Consider the following 23,800-nt stretch of genomic DNA (forward strand, 5'->3'; position numbering starts at 1 on the left):
AGGGGCACATGGGGATTGCCCTCCAAGAACTAATAATTAATTAATAATAATTAATAAGTGGTGATTTTCAAGTTTACATCCAAATAAGAATATATATTTGTATTCAAAGTGCATGTGTATGAGAGTCCAAGTTTGATCTAGTACTGAATCTGCTGTTTAAAGGAAGTGAAATTCAGTGTGCTGTTGTCAGATTTAATCCTTTTTCTGCTAGTCTTTATCCTGCAAATGAAACTCTTCACCCGGTTCTCTAAAATTATCTTCACCAGTGGCTGTATCAGTATAAGGCTAGTGCTAATGTGGAGTTCAGGCAATTTAATACACATTTAAAGTAAGGACCGGATACTGATTAAGTTATTATACTGGTGTGCTGTAATACCCACCCCAAACCTAGATAAATAATGAACAAGAGAGAGCAATTGCTTTTAATGGTCATCCTGCTTCCAAAATAGAGGCACCTCTGCACTTTATTGCCATGTCTTCCATACTGAAGCATTTAGAAAATTGTAAATACAAAGAATGTGGTGTCATATTTTATGTTATATCAGAAGTACGCATTGAGCTTTTCCTTCTCCACTTCTTGGAAACAGTTAAATACTAAGAGTTACCTGAGATGCTGTAAAACATACTTTGAAAAGTTATATAAGATATGAAAGTTTGCTTTATTGAGAAAGATAATTTTAAAAATTTGTTCATAACAGGATTTGGGGGTCTGAGAGGATGTTTCCTTTACAATAGGAAGTGAGTCTGCTTTTACCCCAACAAACAGGAGTTTGTATATGGGTCTGCTAATTAGTACGGTTATTTCCTGTTTTGTTGATGAGGCTTTAATAAATGTCAAGGGTACAGCCATGAAGATCTCCCAATTAGGCTTTGCGTTTGTGAAACCCAGCCCCTTTGCTTTTGTGTGAGGATGACAGTTCCAACTGCAGCCTCAGCCTAACAGGGCTCAAGGGAAAGGATACTTCTCTGGTTTTATTGAAAACACAGCCAGTTTGGCCCAGGGAGAATACCAGCACTGGTCACAGTGCAGAGCCATTTTTAACAATGAATATTTACTAAGCTTTATCACTGCTGTCATAGTGGCTTTATTGTATCTTTTCATTTCCAGATTGGCAATAGGCTAAAGAAAAATCAGCAGTAAATTAAAAAAAAAATTATAGCATCTAAAATAGCTGTCAAAACCTAACCAGAGGATAAATAATTAAATGTGTTATTGCAAACTGAAGCGCTCGGCTTGCCCTCCTATAATTTACATTTTGAAAGTGTTTCCTAAAAGATGGAGCTGAGGGGAGCGCGCTGGTTCATGCCCGCGTGTGTGCGCGTGTGCGCACAATTAATCTGTGCCCCAACGAGCCGTTCCCTCTGCAGTATTCATCTGAGCTTGCTCCTGCTCAGGTTCGCTGTTCTAGGCTCTGCAGACATGTGTGAGCTAGCTGTATTGCAAGTCAACATTAACAGATGGATTGCCCTAAGCAAGGGAAAACCACAACAACAAAATCTAGTGAAAGTGGAGGATTGAAGCTTTTTATTGTTAAGCCTTATTAAAACCTTGGCATGTGCACTGCTGTTAACTGTTTCATGCCTAGAGCTAATAATGTGTCTGGGATATGTTTCATCTCTTACATTAATTAGGAATGTAGAAGATACAAGAAATCACCAGCTAAAATTTTTGAAATAAAAGTTAATGCAAGTATGAGGTTGCTTAGGCTCTATTTGCAGTATCTTGTGAGTGATGCTGCTGAGTTCCTTTAACTATTGATGAGCAAGGTACAGCAGGGCATGTTTTAGACAGTGAAGCATTCAGTGTTTGCATAATCTGTTTTAATTCTGTGCCATTATATGCTCCCAGGTAATGCAGATTTCTGGGTATACAGGGACCTAATGCAGTGGGAGCTTTTTAAAATTGTTCCAAATGAATATATAATTAAAAAGAGAGCATGTTTATTATGATCCTGCTTTGAATGCCAGGAAGATCTCTTTGATTTCATGAATGTGATCTTTGTAATTTTACTGTTATTAGGTGTTAGGTGTTGGGGTGGCTTATTGACAATGGACCATGTCAGGATCTCAACAGTCATAATGTATTTCATGGCAAATAAAACACTCTGGAAGATTATCAGAATACCATATAAGAACTACCAATTCCCTTTGCAGTTATTAAATTAGCAATGCCCCTTGTCTCTCAGAAAATGTGTGTTCTACCTGTACCTTTAGGCACCTACTACTTTCCATCTGTAATGGAAATAGGCATGTGGTTTTAAGGGTGGATTTACCCATCACTGTGTCTCAGCAGTGCTTTAAACATTCCTATATTGAATATACCAAGTGAACTACTCACCATAACTTTGCAGAATTCAAATACAGTGTCTAAGAAGGTTTTTAAAACACTTCTAATAAAAATCAAGTTAGACTAAACTTTTTTCTTGGTGTTCTCAAACAGAAGAGTTTTTAAAATATTTTTTTGTCTTTCCTTCTTTCTTTTTTTTAAGCATATTGCAAATGGAGCTTTTTCACTTTTATTGGAGTATGTCCTAGAGACTATACAGTATATAATTCAGCTTGCAGTAGGTGTGCTTGGCATCTGTTCAACAAACACAGCAAGTGTCAGGCAGGAAGATGTGTTCAGAATAACCTTACCTTCAGGAGTGCCCCATTTATCAGTACCCCTACAATGGCCAGTAAAATAAACGACATCATCATTAGCTACAAAGGACTTCGCGTAACTGATTACCCTCCTAACCTGAAAAAGGTGATGAGAGTGGCTATTCTGAAGAGAGGGCTATTCTGAAGACTTTCTTTTTCCTGAAAAATAAGAGAGGAGATTGTGATAATGCAGTGTTGAATATACATATTCTGTATAAGATGACTGAATATCTTTTAGAAAAAATATCCACAGTCAGCACCACAATGATTTCAGAAATATAAATCTGATTAAGTACATTTACCTTTATTTGTATTCAGACAGTGTGCTGGAGATCACATCTATGACTACCAACTACATTTAACACTGGTTCTGTTGCTGGAGGTTTTTTCTACCCTCATGGACTGAAATATTATACATTGAAAGAGTCATAAACAGTACAAGCTAGTTTTTAATGTAAATCACATTTTGCTTCTGTAAAATACAGTTTTGAAGTAAGCATCGGTTGGTCAGTAAATTCTGTTTCTTTAGCTAATGTGGTGTAATGTGAAAATATTGTAGATATCATTAGCTTCCTTTAATTTGGAGAAAAATCTTTTGTCTTCTTGTGTCAAGTAAGATCTCTTCATTCTGCAAAACAGTCAGATTTCCTTTTAATTAAAAATGAAAAAGCTAGGCAGCCAAAATTCAAATTGCAGATTACGAGAGTGCCCTCTCGTGGCTCCGGCTCCTTTCCAAAGTGGCAGAGCATCAGGGATCCTCTGCCTGTGCAAGCCTTGCCTGCTGCAACGAAGAGCTCTTACAAACCAAAGGGTACTTCCTTTCTTTGTGTTAAGTGAAATTGTCTCTGGATTTTGTGCAAATTAAGCGTTTACATGCTTTTGTGTATCATGCATGATGCTATTTTCAGGAATAGGGAATAGAAGTTCCCAAGTAGAGGTATAATTACAAGATTGCTGAAACCTGTCCCTGCTTCCCACTAAACAGTGGCAGTGACTGTCCTCACCAGAGCTGTGCTGTTTGTTCTGCACCCATAAACCACTGTCAACCTTGTGGCTGCTTGTCTTGGAGTTCTGCTGTACAAATCACTTGAGAAATCTCTTCACTAATTACCATGATTCCAATTTAACAAAAAAATAGATGGGGTAATGTTCAGGAAGTGGCTCTGGAATTTTTTGTTACCCTGTGGAATGCTTGGTTTTTCAGGGCAAAGTCATCAGCATATCTACCTCTGATTTATTGTACTAAAAGAAAAATTTATACAAGCAAAAAGTTTGCAAATGCTTTTCCTGTCTATTGTAGCCCCCCTCTTTAAGTTTTATAATAAATAGAAAAGCAGCTTTTCTGACGGTCTTTCTTCTGCAAACAAGTGAGCCATACTGGTATGTGTAGCACTGTTTCCTTTTCCTGAAGGATCTCAGAGAAAAACGCTGTCTCGCAGAGTATCCTCAAACTGGGTGAGCCTTTCTGTCCTCAGAATTTAAGTGAAATAACCAGATACATTTTTCCAGCAGGAGAATTTATTGACATCTTAATGTAGCAGTGGTATCTTTTACTTTCTTTTGCTGTGTATCTTCTGTCTCCCACAAGTCATAGTTTTGCTAAATCAGGGAGGCAGGAGAGCCATCGGACAACAGTTGGAACCTGTGTCCTGACTTCCACGTTGCTTTTGCCTTCTGGCTTGAAGGTTTGAAGAGCACCACTTGACATCTAAAACTTCAGCTCTAGTACTCTGTGTTCCCTAACGTTTTCTTCCTCTCTATATTCCTGTACCTAAAATTGAAAAAAAAGAAAAAGAATTAAGAAGTTCAGTTAATGAAAAAAGTTTGTCTGGAGGCAAAAGGAGGGAGAAATAGAAGAAAAAAGAAAATCCTTTCCTGCAGGGATTTCAGCATGTCTAAATGTGAGTCCAGATTCAGCCTGTCTAATTTTAGATACTGCTGAAGTGCTGAAGTTAGCAGCAGTGCTGCCTTAGGCTCTTTCTGCAATAAGTGCAAAGAGGGGCATGACTGAAGGGCAGCTCAGCCCACCTAGAATCTCGAGTGCATCCTGATGATGCCTCTGTCTTGCTTCTAATTGTCTCATTTGGGCTCTAAAATAGCTGAAATCAGTAACATCCAACTCCAAGTGCCAGCCAAATTCCACAGCACCTTGCAGAGAAAGACCTTATTTGTTGAGCAGAAGACTCCTACTGGTGTCAAACAGGAAGAGGAACTCCTCCTTGGTAATTCTTCTCTTTGGAATCCCTAGACAGTGTGGAAATGTGCTTGGAGTCAGTATTTCTAAGGCACAGTCTTTTTTTGCTTGCAAATGTGATTAGTCTGTTTTCAAGCTTCCTATGGCACTTCCCTCAAATAGGATCTTTCACAGTCCATCGGTCTGATGGACAGGGTCTGGTGATGCTGAGGTCTGGAGGGGTAGGGTGTTTGTGTTTACCATCACATCCATGTTGTACATTTTATCTTAGGTATTTTTGATAGTTTTCCTCTGAGAAAGTCACACAGGATCAGCAACTGGTGCTCTCAGCAGTGATTGTACCATGAGACAGTTCTGCTGATGTAAGGGTATGATGCACATTTTACCCAAAAGATCAATTTAACCAGTGGTCTCTCTTTGACCTGCTTAGGAATTGTATCAAATAGCACATTTCAGCCAAATAAACTGGATTTACAGCTGTCCTCGTTCACTGAAGTCCCACACTGTGCACCTGAGTTAATTCCAGGTCTCTTGACTTTCTTGTTACCTCAAATCTATGTTCCTTTTTCTGGTTTTGTTCATATAAACACTGTGTGGCTTTGGACACTGATTAGTTTTTCTTTTCTGACACACATTCTCCCTTATCTTCCTGCTCTTCTGTCCACTGTGACCCTCTCAGCCCTCCATTCTATAATATCCCTTCCATCTAATCATTGAGTGTACATTAGGACATTAATCACCATCGGAAAAGGGAAAATAAGTAATATATTTCTCCATTCTTGTAACTGCAAATTCTGCCTAGAGAATCTGATTCTTAAAATCATGCACAAAAAAATGAGCTGCTGGCTTTAGTTGTTGCAAATGGCACTGCAGATCTCCTATTTTAAAGGACTAACACTTCTGCTTGTTGCCAATGAAAGTGGAGCCAGGCTGCCTTGGGATGGTGCACTCCTTGCAGCTAGAATGGTGTGTGGCATGGTGCCAGGGTGCATCATCAGCTGAAAACGGGAGGGTGTGCTGAGAGCAGCCTCCGTGCCGTTGAGAAAAGCAGGATCTGCTGTGGGGAAGTGGTGCCTCACTCTGGGCAGTGTGGGGCCTCAGGCTGATGCAAGGGCTCAGGCTTCCTGAGGAAAAAAAGGGCTGCAATTCCTCAGGGAAAGTGGAAGGTTGCTTGTTGTTTTGGAGGAAAACAGAACTATTCTTGAAAAAAATACTTGCGGAAGTGTGATTAATTGTTAAAAAGGAAAAGCAGCGTTACACAATTCTCAAATGATACCTGTGTTCTGGAGTCTAGTGTGCATAAATGGTAGGGAGCTGAGAGCTTGTTCATTTTTCACCACGGTAATTCAGAACAAAAGTAATTACATGTGCTATCTGTGACTAAGTATCTCAACAAATTTGTCATCCATACTTATAATAAATCCTACCTCAGCACAGGTATTAGGGTTTCCTGTAACTGTACAATAGTCACTGGGGATCTCTGTGGCATTAAAGTGTATTTGGCATTTCAAAGCACTGTGCCCATACACATATTTCTGGCAGTATCTATTTAATTTCTATCCAGGACAGTTTTCTTATATCAGAGCATTCTTGATTAGAATCTGTACTTCTTTTCTGTCTCTGCTTTCCCTCTTCTTTCATCAGTCTCAGCTCTCAGGGAGTGTAATGAGGAGTACCTTCCTGTGAGTCATGGCTTCAGGTCACAGTGTTTAACCGGAAAGGGACTGAAGGGCAGCTCAGCCCACCTAGAATCTCGAGTGCATCCTGATGATGCCTCTGTCTTGCTTCTAATTGTCTCATTTGGGCTCTAAAATAGCTGAAATCAGTAACATCCAACTCCAAGTGCCAGCCAAATTCCACAGCACCTTGCAGAGAAAGACCTTATTTGTTGAGCAGAAGACTCCTACTGGTGTCAAACAGGAAGAGGAACTCCTCCTTGGTAATTCTTCTCTTTGGAATCCCTAGACAGTGTGGAAATGTGCTTGGAGTCAGTATTTCTAAGGCACAGTCTTTTTTTGCTTGCAAATGTGATTAGTCTGTTTTCAAGCTTCCTATGGCACTTCCCTCAAATAGGATCTTTCACAGTCCATCGGTCTGATGGACAGGGTCTGGTGATGCTGAGGTCTGGAGGGGTAGGGTGTTTGTGTTTACCATCACATCCATGTTGTACATTTTATCTTAGGTATTTTTGATAGTTTTCCTCTGAGAAAGTCACACAGGATCAGCAACTGGTGCTCTCAGCAGTGATTGTACCATGAGACAGTTCTGCTGATGTAAGGGTATGATGCACATTTTACCCAAAAGATCAATTTAACCAGTGGTCTCTCTTTGACCTGCTTAGGAATTGTATCAAATAGCACATTTCAGCCAAATAAACTGGATTTACAGCTGTCCTCGTTCACTGAAGTCCCACACTGTGCACCTGAGTTAATTCCAGGTCTCTTGACTTTCTTGTTACCTCAAATCTATGTTCCTTTTTCTGGTTTTGTTCATATAAACACTGTGTGGCTTTGGACACTGATTAGTTTTTCTTTTCTGACACACATTCTCCCTTATCTTCCTGCTCTTCTGTCCACTGTGACCCTCTCAGCCCTCCATTCTATAATATCCCTTCCATCTAATCATTGAGTGTACATTAGGACATTAATCACCATCGGAAAAGGGAAAATAAGTAATATATTTCTCCATTCTTGTAACTGCAAATTCTGCCTAGAGAATCTGATTCTTAAAATCATGCACAAAAAAATGAGCTGCTGGCTTTAGTTGTTGCAAATGGCACTGCAGATCTCCTATTTTAAAGGACTAACACTTCTGCTTGTTGCCAATGAAAGTGGAGCCAGGCTGCCTTGGGATGGTGCACTCCTTGCAGCTAGAATGGTGTGTGGCATGGTGCCAGGGTGCATCATCAGCTGAAAACGGGAGGGTGTGCTGAGAGCAGCCTCCGTGCCGTTGAGAAAAGCAGGATCTGCTGTGGGGAAGTGGTGCCTCACTCTGGGCAGTGTGGGGCCTCAGGCTGATGCAAGGGCTCAGGCTTCCTGAGGAAAAAAAGGGCTGCAATTCCTCAGGGAAAGTGGAAGGTTGCTTGTTGTTTTGGAGGAAAACAGAACTATTCTTGAAAAAAATACTTGCGGAAGTGTGATTAATTGTTAAAAAGGAAAAGCAGCGTTACACAATTCTCAAATGATACCTGTGTTCTGGAGTCTAGTGTGCATAAATGGTAGGGAGCTGTGAGTTTGTTCATTTTTCACCACGGTAATTCAGAACAAAAGTAATTACATGTGCTATCTGTGACTAAGTATCTCAACAAATTTGTCATCCATACTTATAATAAATCCTACCTCAGCACAGGTATTAGGGTTTCCTGTAACTGTACAATAGTCACTGGGGATCTCTGTGGCATTAAAGTGTATTTGGCATTTCAAAGCACTGTGCCCATACACATATTTCTATGTGTATGGGCACAGTATCTATTTAATTTATATCCAGGACAGTTTTCTTATATCAGAGCATTCTTGATTAGAATCTGTACTTCTTTTCTGTCTCTGCTTTCCCTCTTCTTTCATCAGTCTCAGCTCTCAGGGAGTGTAATGAGGAGTACCTTCCTGTGAGTCATGGCTTCAGGTCACAGTGTTTAACCGGAAAGGAAGGCGACAAGTTGTGCTTTACTGGAAAGTCTGATTGAGAGATCTTTTGCTTCCCTACTGGATGCAGCCATAATTATGTCTGTGATTTTGTTGTAGAGGAGGATGGATAAAATAAAATACTGAATCATAAATAACAGTGGACTTGTATTCATTTTGCTTTCTCGTACTGAATGAATATTCTCTAAATTTTTAAGAAAAAGGAAACAGTACTTCACAGATTTAAACCATGGTATATATTTTTCCTTTTTTTTGAAACTTTATATGTGTTGATATATTGAGTAGCCAGTAAATGTGAAATTATATTTGTGCTGCCATTTATCAAAAGTTTATTTGTTTTTCACTTGGAGTGTAATTAATAGCAGCAGCCTTGTTAAACTTCCTGCCTTAGTATCAATCAATACACACTCATTACCAAAAGCTGGACATCTGAAGGGTCTAGCATTATATAAAAAGCTGACATTTCAAAGATTGACTTTCATGCCCAATCAAGAATATAACAATCTTACATTTAAATCCTTTAGCATTCATGTATTTTGGCATTTTTATTCCGAAGTAGTACATTTTGTGAGGCTACCAGCAAGCAGAAGAGAGAACAGTTTAAGGACTGAATCTCCCTTTAATTTGGTTCTGCATTTATGTCTGTCAGCTCCTTTTCCTTATGTCAGTGGTCAGCATTGGTTCAGGTCTGTGCAGGCTGCAGACTACTTGCAGAAGGAGGTTTTGAAGCAGGGCAGCAACCAGAAAGGATGGATATGGTGAATACAGAAAGAATATATAGCCTCAAACCAGCTTGTGGAGAACATGAGCTTGTGTTTAAGAGTGCTCAGCTCTTACGTTCCAAGCAAAATGAGAGATGAGAGATGCCATGTGCAGGAAGATGAGAGCAATTTGAAACAGCAAAAGTTGAATCCCTGTTCTTGTTATGATATAAAGTAAATACATTAAGTAATAGATTTCATATCTAAGCAGAACTGTTTGGAAGAGGCAAAACAACCAGGTACTTTAAAGAAGTTTGTTCCTTTATTTTATAGAAATAAAAATGACAGCAGTCTATTAAGTCTTTATAAAGTTCTGGTGCAGCAAGAAAGGACTGTTGCCGTATCATTTCTTGTGGTAATAAATTTAAATGGTCTGGTTGTTATTAGAATGCTAATCAGGAAGGAAGCAGAAGTCTGTCCTTTTTTCATAAAGGGGTATAAAAAAAGGTTACACACTTCAAAATGCAGAAAAGACAGAAATTAAAAGCTTAAATAACTGCAAACAGCAGGGTACGTCAGTAATGGAAGGACTTCTTAAATGACTCTGACAGCTTTTGCAGGTGCACATACTCTGTCACTTTGCCTAGTGGAGCATTGAAAAAGTTTTATGGCTCTCCTTTTGAAATTTATTAAGGGTTTCTTTCTTTCTTTTTCTTTCTTTGCAAAGTAGTCTGGACATACCCCTCCCTTGCAGTCGTTTATTACAGCTCCTAAAGGAAAGTCACCTATTCAAAAACATGTGTTGCTTGTTGTCTCCGTGGTTAGCTCACAGAGCTGTAAATGCTGGAGAAGGCTGTTATTTACAGCCAGATACTTCTCTTTCCTTCCCTGCCCCCATATATTTTATTTTGTATGTAAATCACACTTTATTTGGTTTAGTTGTTGAAAATCTCCCTGTATAATTTTATAATATACCCCTAATCATTTAAGTTGGTAACAAAAATGTTTTTTCAAAGAGTTTGACCATCAGGAGCTAGGAATTCTTGTTTTGGAGGGAGGTTTTAGGTTTATCAACTTATCTGTTACATTCCTTTATATGATTATTCATGCTTTCACTAACACACTTGCATATTATTGTTCATAGATGTTCTGAGGGGCCACTGCAATGTCTTTGGTGTTTGCTGATTCTTCTTAATTTTATTCAGCTCATGTTTCTCAAAAACACAACTTCTCTTCCTTTATTCCCCTTTTTTTCTTGAAGCTTGATATCTGTCCTCTTTGAAATATTATTTATTATTTCAACAAATCAGCAAGTGTCACCTTGTAGAATTTTATTCCATTGGCAGAGTTCATTCCTCTACAGATGAACAAGTGTCAGTTTCCATTTTGTTTTCTGTAACTTTTCAACATTTTAAAAAATCATCTTCCCTGCAAAATATCATATTTATGTTAGCAGGAGTAAATGTGATGGCAACATCTAATTTTGATGCAAATTCAAAGAAAATGAGGGAGGCAGACAGGATTTTGGCCTCCAGGAGCCAGTTCCAGGTTAGAGCTTGAATTACAATGAATGTCATGTTAGAATTTTCTTGGGGAAGTGGTCACTTTCTAGTGTTACCAAATCGAAGTACTTTAATTTTCCCAGTGAAGATAATTGCTTAAAGCTGCAACTTTTAAACCAAAACCGGTAACTATGCGTGTGACAGGGATCAGTAAGATAACCAATCACCAGTATCATTTAGCAGAGTGATTCACTTCCCTTTACTTACAACAGGAGAATGATTGCTTGCAGCAGTGGTGGGAACAACACTATGAACTCACAAAATTATGAAAGACTTAGAAATAGTTTGTTTCTCTGTATTGCATCCTGTACCTTTTGCTCAGAACAAATCTTAGGGTTGTTTGATGGCTTGTAATACCCCAATAATTCTCTCATTTTCCATCTACTATTAACTTGGTTTAACACATAAAGAACCATATGTTTCCTCTTTGAGGGCAAAGAACTGTGGAAAATGTTATCAAACTTGCTGTTTTAATTAAATTCTCTGTTGTTGAACAAGAAAAAATGTTTCAGTCTCTAAAGAGTGAATACTGAGACATTCCTGTAAATAGTGGGGGGGAGAGGGGGGGGAGTTACAGAGAGCATCCTGGCATTTGTAGAACACTGACAACATCTGTAATAGGTAACATACTGAAATCCTCACAGTACGAGATCTTCAAGCTCCTTGTAGTCTGAAATTAAGGCCATATTTCTTCCCCATCAGTGGCTGGTTGCAGGTTTAGGCATTTGGTGAGCTGCATGATGAGATGTGGGCAGTAGCACTTCTTACTTGCATATGATTTTCCTCAAAGTTAGCTTGCCCTGTTTTCCCTCTGTACAAATTCCATCCACATGTCTTGAAATTATTAGTGGCTATCCAGGGTTCACAATATCTTCAGTGCACTGATTGCCAGTATAGTTAAACTTCCTATACGAACAATTTTTGATACAAAACAAGTATGAGAGTTGTAGTCCTGAGGACAGTCATTTGTGAAGTACAAGTGATTAAAATTCCTGATTTAAATGTTCTGGTCAGGACAGAGACTTTTTTCCAGTTATTGTGGAATTTTTTTTGGCTATTTTTGTTTGCTGAATAATAATGTGATGTAATATGTGAGTATTCTGTACAGAAATGTGTGAATTTACAGCACACCAGCTTCACTATGCGAAGTCGTTTTGGGATGCTCTGAGTGTGCACTGGGTTGGAATTAATTGTAATCCACAGTAAATTATCCTGCACAAAGGCATTCCTAGTGCAAAGTTCCTATGCTGGATATTATTTAGTCTGCAGTCCTGTACAGCACCATAACATAAACATAGCTTTATAAAGAGACTTCCAGCTTCCTTTCTATTTGCTACTTCAAAAGTCAATTTTTCTTCATGCTCAATAGACCACATGAACCAAAGCTTGGCAAATATTTCTACCAGAAATGGTAGAAGTACCATTGGTGCTTTCTGTGATCTGCTTTCAAGAAAGGGTATCTGGTAGACTTGAGTGATGCTTTTCCTCCAATATTCAGTCTTCTGCTAATCAATTCTTTGCATAAATAATAAGGCACACCAGGCTTTGCATAAATAAGGGGCCCTCCATAGGCCATGAAGAGAAATGGTTCTCTTTAATTGGTGATGTTTGAGGACTTGGAACAGCCTTTACAAGACTTGATCAATATGTGGTTTTTCTCATCAAGTGCTCAGAAGCCCTAATGAGTAAAGTGGCAGCTGGTCTCTGAATAAGTAATGCTGAAATAGAAAAAATAAACAAAATTATAATGTTAATTGTCCTTCCTCCAGACTCGTTTCAACCAGCGCCTCAGTAACCAGGATTTTGCCTTGGATGAAGATGAGGATGATGAAATTGAGAGAACAAGCAAGTAAGAAGTCTGTTTGGATGGGTTATATATATATAGGAGAGAGGGTAACAAGTGTTATTCAGCTAAGTGGAGTTCAAGTGACACATTTTTCTCCTGTCTAGGCTGCTAGCTTAATTCTTGATCTAGATAATGTCAAGTAGTTTAGGATTTAAATCTGCTTTAAAAAAAGGGAGAGGCTATTATATCTTTTCATTATTTATATTGTTCAGAAGAGCTTGACATAATCCTCAGTCTTCACAGCCTCCAGATAAAAAGACTACATACACAAAGAAACAGCAAAATGTTCATCAGCATGGTGGACAGTGACCTCAGCTAATCTATTCCTCAAGGCTTGTGTTGTGGCCATGACAATGGGACATTTTTTGAAGGGTCTGAAAGATAAATAATGTCTTGGAGGTTTTATATTGAGGTCTTCCTATATGAGAAATAAAGGAAAAGTGTAAGTTGAGGCTTAAGCTGCATTTAGGCATTTTCTGAATTGAGGAGTCGATTTTTGGTAATGAACATCTGGATATAAGCCAGAAAGGACACTGAAAGCAAAATCAAGCAGCTTAGGCTGTGATATAATAGGGAAGACAAAGCTAGTGAAGTGTTAAAAGGATATATTGAAAACAGTGTGCCATGGAAAACAGCCTTTGTAGCAGTAGTGATAGACAGAGGTAGAAGAAGACTGGTAGACTTGGGGTCTGAGGTAAGACTGTTCCAATGAACGAGAGAGGAAATAAGAGACAAAAGCACCAGTTGTCCTTGCAGATAGGCAGTACTTCAGTAAATCTCCCATGTGATGGAGGAAGTGTTGCAGTAGCAGTCTTGCCACTAGAACAAAATGTTTGGCTAGGCCTGGAGGCAGCTAATGATAACTGCATCTCGGTTGAAACCATATATCTGTGTTCAGGAAAATTCTTGAGTAGAAACATATTCCAGGTTAAAGTTCCCATTCAATGCTCTTGAAATGCATTCTCCTATGTCCTTTCAGAAGTGTCTGTAATAAAATGGCTTTTATGTTCCTATCTGATGGAAAAGTTTTGTTTTCAGGTTGTCATCAGAAGACAGTGAAGAAGCTTCTGCTTACTTTTATGATAGTGATGGTTCTGGTGAAACTGGAATAACTCAGCATCAAGGAGAAATGGACTTGCTTGGAGAGATTCTGGACACGCTGAGCACACACAGTTCAGATCAAGGAAAACTCTCAGGAGCAAAGAGCCTGGATTTCTTCAGATCAATGGATGACATTGATTACAAGACTGCGGTTAGTCTTCTGCTTTTATTTGAAAACCAACCCAAGTCCATTTACAGTGGAATCCTGCACTTATGGAATGAACAACATGCAGCTCAGACACTGCAGCACAGTCTTTAGAATTGCTGATGTGTCTTCCTAGGGCTATATAACAGTACACTCATGCTGGCCACTGCATGATGGTTTTTTAGCAGCCAAGAAATTGTCCAGGTTACTAAGTCATCTTGGAACATATTTTTCCCTTAAAGCAGTAACCACATAGAGAGCTGTGAACAGTATAATAATTTACTTAATCAAATAGTTTAATATTATGTTTATATAATATATTTTTTTTCTGTTAAATCTGATATGCCTTGAGCTGGTTTAGGATTTTTTAATGTGGTTTAAAAGGCATTTTTCACCTTGTAGACTTAGACTAGTCATAGTGATACGATGATATTTCCTTCTTGATTTAAGTCATGGAATCCAGGTGGTAATTGCACCTGAAACACTGCTAGAATAGTACTCCAGAGTTTTCTAAGAGGGCTCCTTGTTCCTATTTTAGGTAGAGTTGCACCGGTCCTTTAGTGTAAACACTCTGCTTGCCTACAGTTTTAAAACTTTCACCAAGTCACTGCTGTGGTATTAGCCAAAAAAGCTTAGTGTTTCTGAATTCCAGCACATGTCAGCTGTCCAACACTTACTTTTGCTGAAAGGGATCCTATAGTAGAAGATTTGTTACTGGAGCAGCAAATACTGATGCAAATATTTATAAAGCCTGTAAAATTTTATATTATGAGTGTCACACAGGGGTTAGATTAATAAAATGCCCAGTTTTGTTTGACCAAAAAACTTTAATATTGAAAATTGGTATAATTAATTACTGAAGCAAAGAGGAAATGCCATCTGGTTTTAGTTTTAGTCCCCCTCCCTCTCATATTATGGGTACAAATGAGAAAAGTGTGTCTTTGTTCACTGTCAAAACTGCTTGTGTCAAGACTGAATGGACAGAGGAGACAGAAATCCTTCCTCTTTGTGGTACCAGAGGCAGTCCTTAGGCTAAGAGACAGTGTTCTGTGAGGAAATGTAAAAACACTTGGCCTTGCATTGTGTCTGGGATAGTTGTTATGTAACACTGAGCCCCAAAGGGAATCCATGATTTAGGAACATACAAAATCCCTTCCAGTACTTGTGTTTCAAAAATACCACTGTAGAGATGTTTCTTGTGACATTAACTATGAACACATGTTTTTTCTTTCAGAACAAGTCAAATGCACCTAGTGAGAGCAACCTTACCCTGCTCTGCAGCAGTGCTAATGACCAGGCAGAGTGGAACCTCGGCCAGGATGACAGTGTTCTCCATGGGAAGCAGCTGCCCCCGTCACCAAGGAAGCAAGTTTCTTCTGGTGGCCAGAGAGAATCTCTCTCAAGGATGGAAGAAGAAAACAGTGGCAAAACCTTTACTACTGACAAGATGGACACCACTAGTTTGACATCCCTGTCTCCAGTACGACCAAGTGCCCAGTTTACTTCCCTCGAAAGTTTCAAAGCAGGCTTTTCTTCCTGTCAGTATGCAAAGCCTAATGAAACACTAAGCAATACCTCAGAAGATCAGCTCCCAGCAGGTCTTGCTCAACAGCCATCTATTCTGGTCCCTTGGGAGAAAGGTGGGAAGGAAGGAGATGAAACTCCAGAAGAAGGTGGACTTCTTCAGGAAGTGGTGTCATTATGTAAACTGAATTCTGCTTTTCACTATGGTTTAAATATTTCAAAGGATAGCTTGTCCAGCAGTAGAAGTGGAAATAAAACATAAGAAAAGTATGAAAAGAGAAACTTGACTCCCATCAGATGTTAAAGGGAGACTGCTCAGGACTCCATGTAACTCCATATGAGATGATAACCAAAAAAATGAAAAGGAATAAGAGATCTTCAGTTATAAAAATAATTCTCTTCAGTTGAGTATGCATTTTCTGCCATTGGACATCCGCTTCTACATTTACTCAGTTCATTTGTTGGCTGTAGTTAGGTCCACAAAATGGAACTAAATGTATGAATGCGCTCTCAAATCAGGTACTAGTTAGTCTCTGTGTTAAAAATACAGCAAGTGTATGGTGCTTCCTAGCATTTGCTTCCTCTAAGCAGCAAGGGTGTCACCTGAAGGTAGCCAGGTTTTGAAGGTACTATGTTAATCCCATTAGTATGAAATGAACCAAGCAATCTGATTTGTCTGAAATGTACAAATGTTAATATTTGTAATGAATAATAATTGCCTTAATCTTTTGAGAAGGGGTTTAACTGTCTTAGAAGATGAATGCAAATCTACAAAACAGCAATAATGATTTTCCATGGCAGGAATTTGCTTCAGCAAGGGTGGGGGGAGGAAAGGAGACTTTTTATAGATTAAGGAATTTCTTGTGACTATAACTTGGAATTTACTCCAAACTAAAACTGTGGCTCTGTCTTCCAGACTTCAGAAAGGTAGCACGTGGTTTTCTCTCTTCTTTAAAGTACATGAAGTGCTGAATTATAATGTGACATTTATTGACTTCTGTTTACAACTAAGACACTTTAAAGACACATTATCAGTTTCCCTAGGTAGACTAATTCACCTAAAAATTCTCAGAAAGGAAAGTGTAAGTGGAATTGATATATTTCTATTATTTTTTTATTTTCTGCAGTTTAATAGTTGGAAAACTAATTTGTGCCTGATTTGTAACACTAGAAAGCTAAATTTATGGATTCAGTTTGAGACTGTATATATCCGACTCTCATTTTAGCCAAGTTGGACAACCAAAAACTTCTTTCTAAATTCAGTGAAGGAGAGTAAATGGTCATGATGTATAATGTATTTAGAACAACCATTTTTCCTCCTTCTGGCAGTGTTCCTGACAAATATTTGGATATTTAAAGTCTGAGGATTTTTGATACTCTGTGGAGCAGCTCTTTAATTTTTAAAATTTTCTTTGTCTTTTCTTTTTCCACCTCACCATACATACCTTGTCTCTCCAACAGCTTAGGACAGAAGAGACAGTTAATCAGTTTCAGCAGATTGGAATTGTCAGCTTTGAGGGGGATATTTGTGGTACAGTTGGTAGAAATAGCATTCTGCTTCTCTTCTAAGTCAGAAACCTTTTTTCTTTTCCTTTTTGTCTTTAATGATTTCTGTTAATTTCGGCCTAGGCCTGAGTGAGCATGTTCCTGGGGCTGGTATTGGATCAGATTGTGCTTTAGTACCTTAATAGTCGTTTGTAGCAGAGTTTCATATCAGTTGCCTCACTGATATGAGTATTAATTCATTTTCCTTCCAGCTGACACAAATGCAAAGGGGTTTTTTTGCTGCTTTCTTACAAGGTAGCTGACCTAAGGGAATTGCTCCATGTCATGGCAGAGGCATTGTTTGGAACCTCACCAGAGAGGCTCAGTAGAGTGAAATCTGGGGTTAGTGCAAAATTTCATTTTGCTCCAGAATGAGAAGGGCTGGGCCAGTACTTGCCACTGAGGATGAACCTCCAGAATTAATTTTTTAATCAGTGCAACAAAGCTAAAACATAGTAAAAGTTCAAATCTTGCAGAAATATCTGTGTCTGATCAAGCATGAACATTTTGGAGGGCATCTGCATTGCTGGAGAATCTGTGTTCCAGAGTTAGCAGTTGTACATCCAGAACTCTGTACTCCAAACTATTTGTTTATCATTTGGTTTCCTCTTGTGCATCAACATGATATGTTGTGAACTTTTGTAATAACAAAAAATGTTACTTGGCAAAATATTTTGCACTATTAGAAATCCATAATATCATAAAAATAACTAAAATCTTCACTCTCAGTGTTGCGAGTATATCAGGCCAAGTGGCTCATGTGCTCATGTGCTGTTCAGATGAAAAAGTTCCAGAGCAACCTGATGGTTTCTTGTTTAAAGCTGGCATTAATGACTTGAGGGCATTCTTCTCCCTTGCTGGTACTAAACATTGCCCAAGCATAGTGCTGCAAAAGGCAATACACAGGTTTTTGTTCTTGTAGCACTTCTCACTCCTTCTCATTCATCTCCTTGCATTTTGTGGTGAGAATTTAAAGGTTCAACTTTTCCTTTTCTCTCCAACTCACATGATGTTTCTATCCATGGTTCAATCTAAGTTGCTTTGTTTTCTTCATTTATTAAAGTTAGTAAACAGTATAAATGTTTTAAGGAGGAAAATAGAAAAAAACCCCAGAATTTATGGCCATTATTACTTTCAAAACCATCAAACCAGGAATGCTGCCAGAAAATGGTTTATCAAAAATTACTGTCTAATACAGGCATAAATCTTAGTGGCTTTATGTGAGGGTTAGATGCTGAGCAAATAATCACATAGGTTGTTCCATTCTCAGCTTTGTGGAATAAATATGGAAGCCATGTGAGACTGCCAGTATTCTTAAGTTTTTATAAGGATCATAAAATTGAAAGTATTCTAGTGGAAGCTTTCAAAATGGAGGCATTGTAGTAATAGTTCACTGCTTCATGGAGTGAAAATACAGGCTGAAAAGAAGTAAACAGATTAAATAGAATCTGTTTACTTTCAATTTGGAATAATTTTCATTTCAGACAAAATGTTTCTGTGCTTATGCTGCATTGTTTCCTTACTATTTACAAAGCTATAGTTTGTTTACAATCATTAAATAGTATGTCTTTTTTGGTTTTGAACCTTATGTGGGTTCAGAAATAGATTGGTCTTATATATATGTTGATTTTAACTGTAGGTACATTTTTTACTCTGTAATATACAGGATCTTTTCCACTTACTATCAGTGATCTTTTAAAAAGGCTAATATTTGTGCCTTATTTGAATAGAATTGCCAGTTACCAAATAGATAAGAGTCCAAACTGATATTTCTGGTTCAACACTCTTGTTCTCTGTCCTTGTGATAATATAAAATTGTTTATTGGCTACATATGCAGTATTTTTAGTACCACAGTGGGTTCTATATTAAGATAAAATTTCCAGGTCCAGTACTTTGCAAGTTTTATACTTGTATGCTTTTGAGTTGTGGAAATCCTTCTAGTGTCTTTGAAAATCATCAACATTGATCACCAGCTACTGGTGAGAACTGAATTGTGCTCAGTCAGAGCTCCTGTGGTCTTCTTCAGAGGCATCTCTTTTCTTCAGGATCTCAAAAATCTTCAATTTCTCCTGTTTAAGGGAGATACCAGGTTATTTGATTAAGCTTTGTGATCTGTTACTTACACATAGGAACAAATTTCCGATGTAGAAAGTCAAACCAGGACTTGAGATTAATATTTTCGAGTTTATTTTGCATAGATGTCTGCCTAAAATGAGCCGTATCACTCATCTGGTTTGGGAGGAAAAAGTAAGGGCAATGGAAGGACAAAGGGATTCCTGGGTTGTTCCAGTGCAGTGTGGTGAAGCAGAGCCTGGAAGTCCCCAGGAGAGATAGTAACTTCGAAGAATTCCAGATTTCAGTTCTAGCTCAGTTACAGTGGTTCCAGCTCAGTCATGTAGGTAAAAGTAATATTACCTGTGGAGTTAACTCCCTGTGGGATTTGCAGAATGGATAATATGTTGTCCTAGTCAGAACCTTCCCATTCACGCGTGTAGAGATGTAATGAGGAAAACTGCAGATACCAGGGAAGGGCTGTGGATGCAGAGGTGATCCCTACCCACCCTCTATGCATGCAGAGGGCAGTCTGTGTAGAATAGGCAGTGGTTTGCTCTTCCATCTCACATTTTTGGGCATCATGTAGTTCTGAAAAATAGACTTGTTCTGAAGAAAAAATGTAGTTGTAGAAGTTGTCATAGAAGTTGTTGACTGAACCCTTCCTTGTCATTTAGCATTTCAGTGGTGCTGCTGCTGTTGGGGTGGGATCATCAGAAACTCTCAGCACTGGCTGAAGTCCCCTCTCAGGCATTGTAACACAGACTTCAGGCAGAGTTTTAGACAAGTGCTGGGTGCTTCTGAAAATCCCACCCAATCTATTAGAAGAGTGTTTTAGACCTTAAAATTCTGTTTTAGATGTCTTCTCAGGTTTTAGGATGAGCTAGTTTACAACCTCGTGTTCTTGTAACCAATGTAAAGTCTAGGCAAAAGAGCAGTTAACCCAGGTGTTTAAAACAGCTTCTCCTTATCCACCTGCAATCAATGATACTCAGTTCTACAGAACAATGTTTTGTTGGTGCAGCTGTCTAATAGAATTGCTAGGAGCATCTAAAATACTTTCTCTATGCATGTAAGTAATCAAAGAAACATTTCATGCAATAATAAGTGCCAGCATGAGGCCCTTTTGCAAATGCCCCCTGTGTAATCCTGACCGTACCCTGTCCTGCAGGAAGAACCCCTAACCATGGACCTCCCTGACTCCTCAGGGAGAGCTCAAGAGGAGCTTTATTTCCAAGGAGTTAGCATCTCCTCCCTTGTCACCAGCCTCTAGTCCAGGTGCTGTGAGACTCTAGCCAGTGCATTCCCAAGAGCCTGGAATTTCAGGCTAAACAAATGTTGCTAATAAACAGCTTCCATATTGCAAAGCTCAGGATGGTGAAGGCTGTCCATTCCCATGGTATTGCAGTAAATCTTTGAAGAATGAATGTAGAAATAACTGCACCAGCAAAACCAGTGTGAATGGTGATGTGACTTGTCTTCAGTAACTTCTTTGCTGCTATTAGGCATGTCTGTCTCTGCTGGGTGTTGTTTGCTTGTTAGCAGAATCTGAGCTGACCAGAGCGTGTCCTCCTCTTCACCCCAGGAGCATGGACCACAGCTGGCCTAGAATTCGTGTTCCTCAGGGTGTTGAAAATAAAGGAACGGAAAGGGATGATGTGGTTTGTTTGTGCAAAACCTCCCTTGATCCATTTTGCAATATCTGTTCCACAGTTTCAGTCAGTGGCCAGTTGAAAGTACTTGACAGGTCTTTCTGAAAGCTGCTTCACTTATTCTTGTAGAGTTTCCTGGTGAGTGCACAGCCACCTCAGTCTAGAGGGACATCCACAACCCACGTAGCTGGCAGGGCCATTGCCATCCTCTGCTGGGTTGGGGTATGAAGCAGGTAACGCGGTTGGAAGTTACTCCAAGGTGTACTGTAGTAAAGGGTACTCAATTAAATTGTACTATTACTTAGCTCAATACTAACAACACTTGTATTTAGAATCCAGTAACAGTATTAGCATTTGGAAAATAAGTTGGGTTGAAGTACGTTGACATTTATTATGATTCTGTGTGAATTAACATCCTTTCTGTTAGAAATAAGGGAGCAGCTTGGTTGGAAGGGGAAAATGTGTTGACTTTCAAATCTTCAGTGAATTTTGTGCAATATTGCCCCTTGTTTCAAAGTAATTTAGTAGTGCACATCTGCTTTCAAGCAGACCCATGAAATAGTATTTTTTAGAACTGTGTAAAATTACATGTAACTTTGAAATACGGTTGTATGATAAAAACATGAAGAAATCTATTCTAATGAGGCAAATGTATATTTCTAGTGACTGGGAATGATTATGGATGTCACATTCTGTAGAACTAATAAGGCCTAAGCCAATGTTCACATACCAGTAGTTCCAGGTAACTCTTAAAAGTAAAACCTGGTTAAATTGAAGTGAGGATAACTATTTGACTTTATGATGTTTAGCTTATGCTTTGATCACTTGTTAACCATGGGTAAAAAGCTGAGGTGTTAAGCACTGCTTTTCAGGACCAGCGATGACCACAAGAATTCAGTTTGTGACATCCGTAATTTTCATAAGTCATTACTTAAAACATCTACTAGTGTTGCCAGTATCCTTTTAAGTTTTTGTAAATTAATTTCTTTGTATATTGATGTACATTTTCTTTTAACCTTTGGTTTTTCCTTGAGACCTTCTTTAAGTTAATATACTTGAATGAGGCAATAAAGCACTGTGGAAGAGCTAATCTTGGTGCAGCTTGCACACAAGCACATCACATCTGTTACTTCATGATTTTTGAGGAGGAAGAGCAATTTAAAATGCTTAGATGTTTGGCAAACAGTTTGTGTTTGTTGATTTTAAATTCGTGCCAGATTTGATGAGAAATGCCTCGACATGGAACAAAGCAACATCATGTATCTTGATGCTTCTAATTATTTTTTTATAACATTTTTTTGGTGACCCTTGATAACCATTCCCAATAATATCCCTTATTGTGAGCCTTTAATACTTAAAAGAGAGGTATGAAGTACAGGATACATTGAGATTTTATTGGTAATTTTGAGATTAAAAACACACACACACACACCAAACAACCAGCATTGTCCTTACAGTTTTGAAAATTTAATTACTGACCTTTTAACAAAACTAGAGCCAAATTTACTCCACACTTTTGCACCTTCTGGACTACTGTTCAAAGTCATCTTGAGAACTGTAATTCTGACCTTAGACTACTGTTAGTAGTGCACTGTCTAGATGTATTAAGTGAGCTGTGATATGTGATGTGGTTTGTTTTTTCTTTTTCCTTCCCAAGTTTGTGGCATCAGTAGAAGTTTTTGGTGAATTCCACGTGACCATAAAGTGCCCAACACTGTACTATAAAATAAAATTTAACAATATCCAAATTGCTTGGGTGATGCAGGTTCTTGTTTGATGGGTTGATCTGAGGAGCATTTTCGTGCCTATCAGGCATAAAGATTGAAATGATCCAGTATTATTTTGGAAGTTTTTCTCCACTGAATGAACATTTCATTTTCTCTAATATAGAGAAAGCAAAATGTGTTTCCTTGAATGCAATAATGAATTGATTAGTGCAAATGTTAAATGTTGATGTCCTTTGAAATTCCAGTGGTATTTTGGATCTTTTAAAAACCTTACCTAATAATTCCTTTTTGTTAAACAGCTTTTCTTGGGCTCTAGATCTTCAGATTACTGCCAAAAAAGTAGGTATATTATCTTTTTTGTGGGTTAAGAAATCCACATATTAAGGAGAAACAAGCAAGAAGAAGGCACAGTAATAACTGATGGGTGCTGTGGTTTGAACCTTTCACACTAGATGTTAAAAAAGGTAATAATATTTGGGATTTCACCAAGTATTTTTGTACTGCTCAGCCAAGTATTGTCAGAGAGCTCTTGGGGATTCTGTTGGGAGGTAGGAGGGGTGCCTGACCTCCTGTAGCTGTGGTGGGATCTGATGAGGGGTCACACTGTGCTGCTGAGAAGTGCTGGGACCTCCCCTTTTTACAAACCTGGACAGCCCCTGCTCTTGTGCCCTGCTCCCCTGGGCCTGGCTGCAGCCCCTGTGGCACCTGGTGGCCCTGCTGGGCTGAGTGACCCACTGGCACAGCTGGACCTGCCTTCATCCCCCTCCCTGCTGCTGCTGGGGAGGGGCTGCTGCAGGAAGCACCTCTTGCCTTTGGGGGAGATGGGGAGTAAAATGAAGGTAGGTTTTATCTGTAACTTGGGGGACAAAAGGACATGTAAGGGCTGAGGTGACCCTGGCTGGGCTCTTCTGCTCCATCCTTCTCGGGGGAGAGCTCCTGACTCTTCCCCAGCTCCAGCATGGAGGAATTCCTCCATGGGCTGTGGGTGGATCTCTGCCCCCATGGACTGCCCTGGGCTGCAGGGGCTCAGCTACCTCACCATGGGCTGCACCCGGGGCTGCAGGGGACTGTCCGCTCCGGCTCCTGGAGCACCTCCTGGAGCACCTCCTGCCCCTCCTTCCTCACTGACCTGGGTGTCTGCAGAGCTGCTGCTTTCTTGTACTCTCTCCTCTCTCTCAGCTGCTGTTGCACAGGGTATTTTCCCCCCTTGACTGTGTTATCCCAGAGGTGCTGCCACTGTAGCTGATCAGCTCAGCCTTGGTCAGCCATGGATCCATCCTGGAGCTGGCTGGCATTGCCTCTGTCAGACATGGGGGAAGCTTCTCACAGGAGCTTTTTAATGTAGTTGCAGGTGTGTGACTATAATTCAGCTGGAATTTTCCCTTGAATGGCTATGCAGTGTAATCTCTTATTCACTCTTCTATGTTAAAAGCATTTTGATACCTTATGCATAGACACTATGGTTT

At 39.1% G+C, this 23,800-nt stretch overlaps 1 protein-coding gene across 3 annotated transcripts in view; it reads left to right on the forward strand.

Annotated features, from left to right (window-relative positions):
• DENND1B (DENN domain containing 1B) overlaps nt 1-22,355 on the forward strand; it is a 152,572-nt gene extending 130,217 nt beyond the window's left edge. For all 3 annotated transcript variants that reach the window (XM_041479593.1, XM_041479595.1, XM_041479594.1), the window contains 3 exons: nt 12,511-12,590; nt 13,626-13,839; nt 15,068-22,355. In XM_041479593.1, coding sequence (XP_041335527.1) covers nt 12,511-12,590; nt 13,626-13,839; nt 15,068-15,619 — 846 coding nt within the window. In that variant the 3' untranslated portion in view covers nt 15,620-22,355. The remainder of the gene's footprint in view (nt 1-12,510; nt 12,591-13,625; nt 13,840-15,067) is intronic.
• The last annotated feature ends 1,445 nt before the right edge of the window (nt 22,356-23,800 follow it).

This window comes from Pyrgilauda ruficollis, unplaced genomic scaffold (genome assembly GCF_017590135.1).
Source record: "Pyrgilauda ruficollis isolate IOZ18807 unplaced genomic scaffold, ASM1759013v1 scaffold49, whole genome shotgun sequence".
Lineage (NCBI taxonomy): Eukaryota > Metazoa > Chordata > Aves > Passeriformes > Passeridae > Pyrgilauda > Pyrgilauda ruficollis.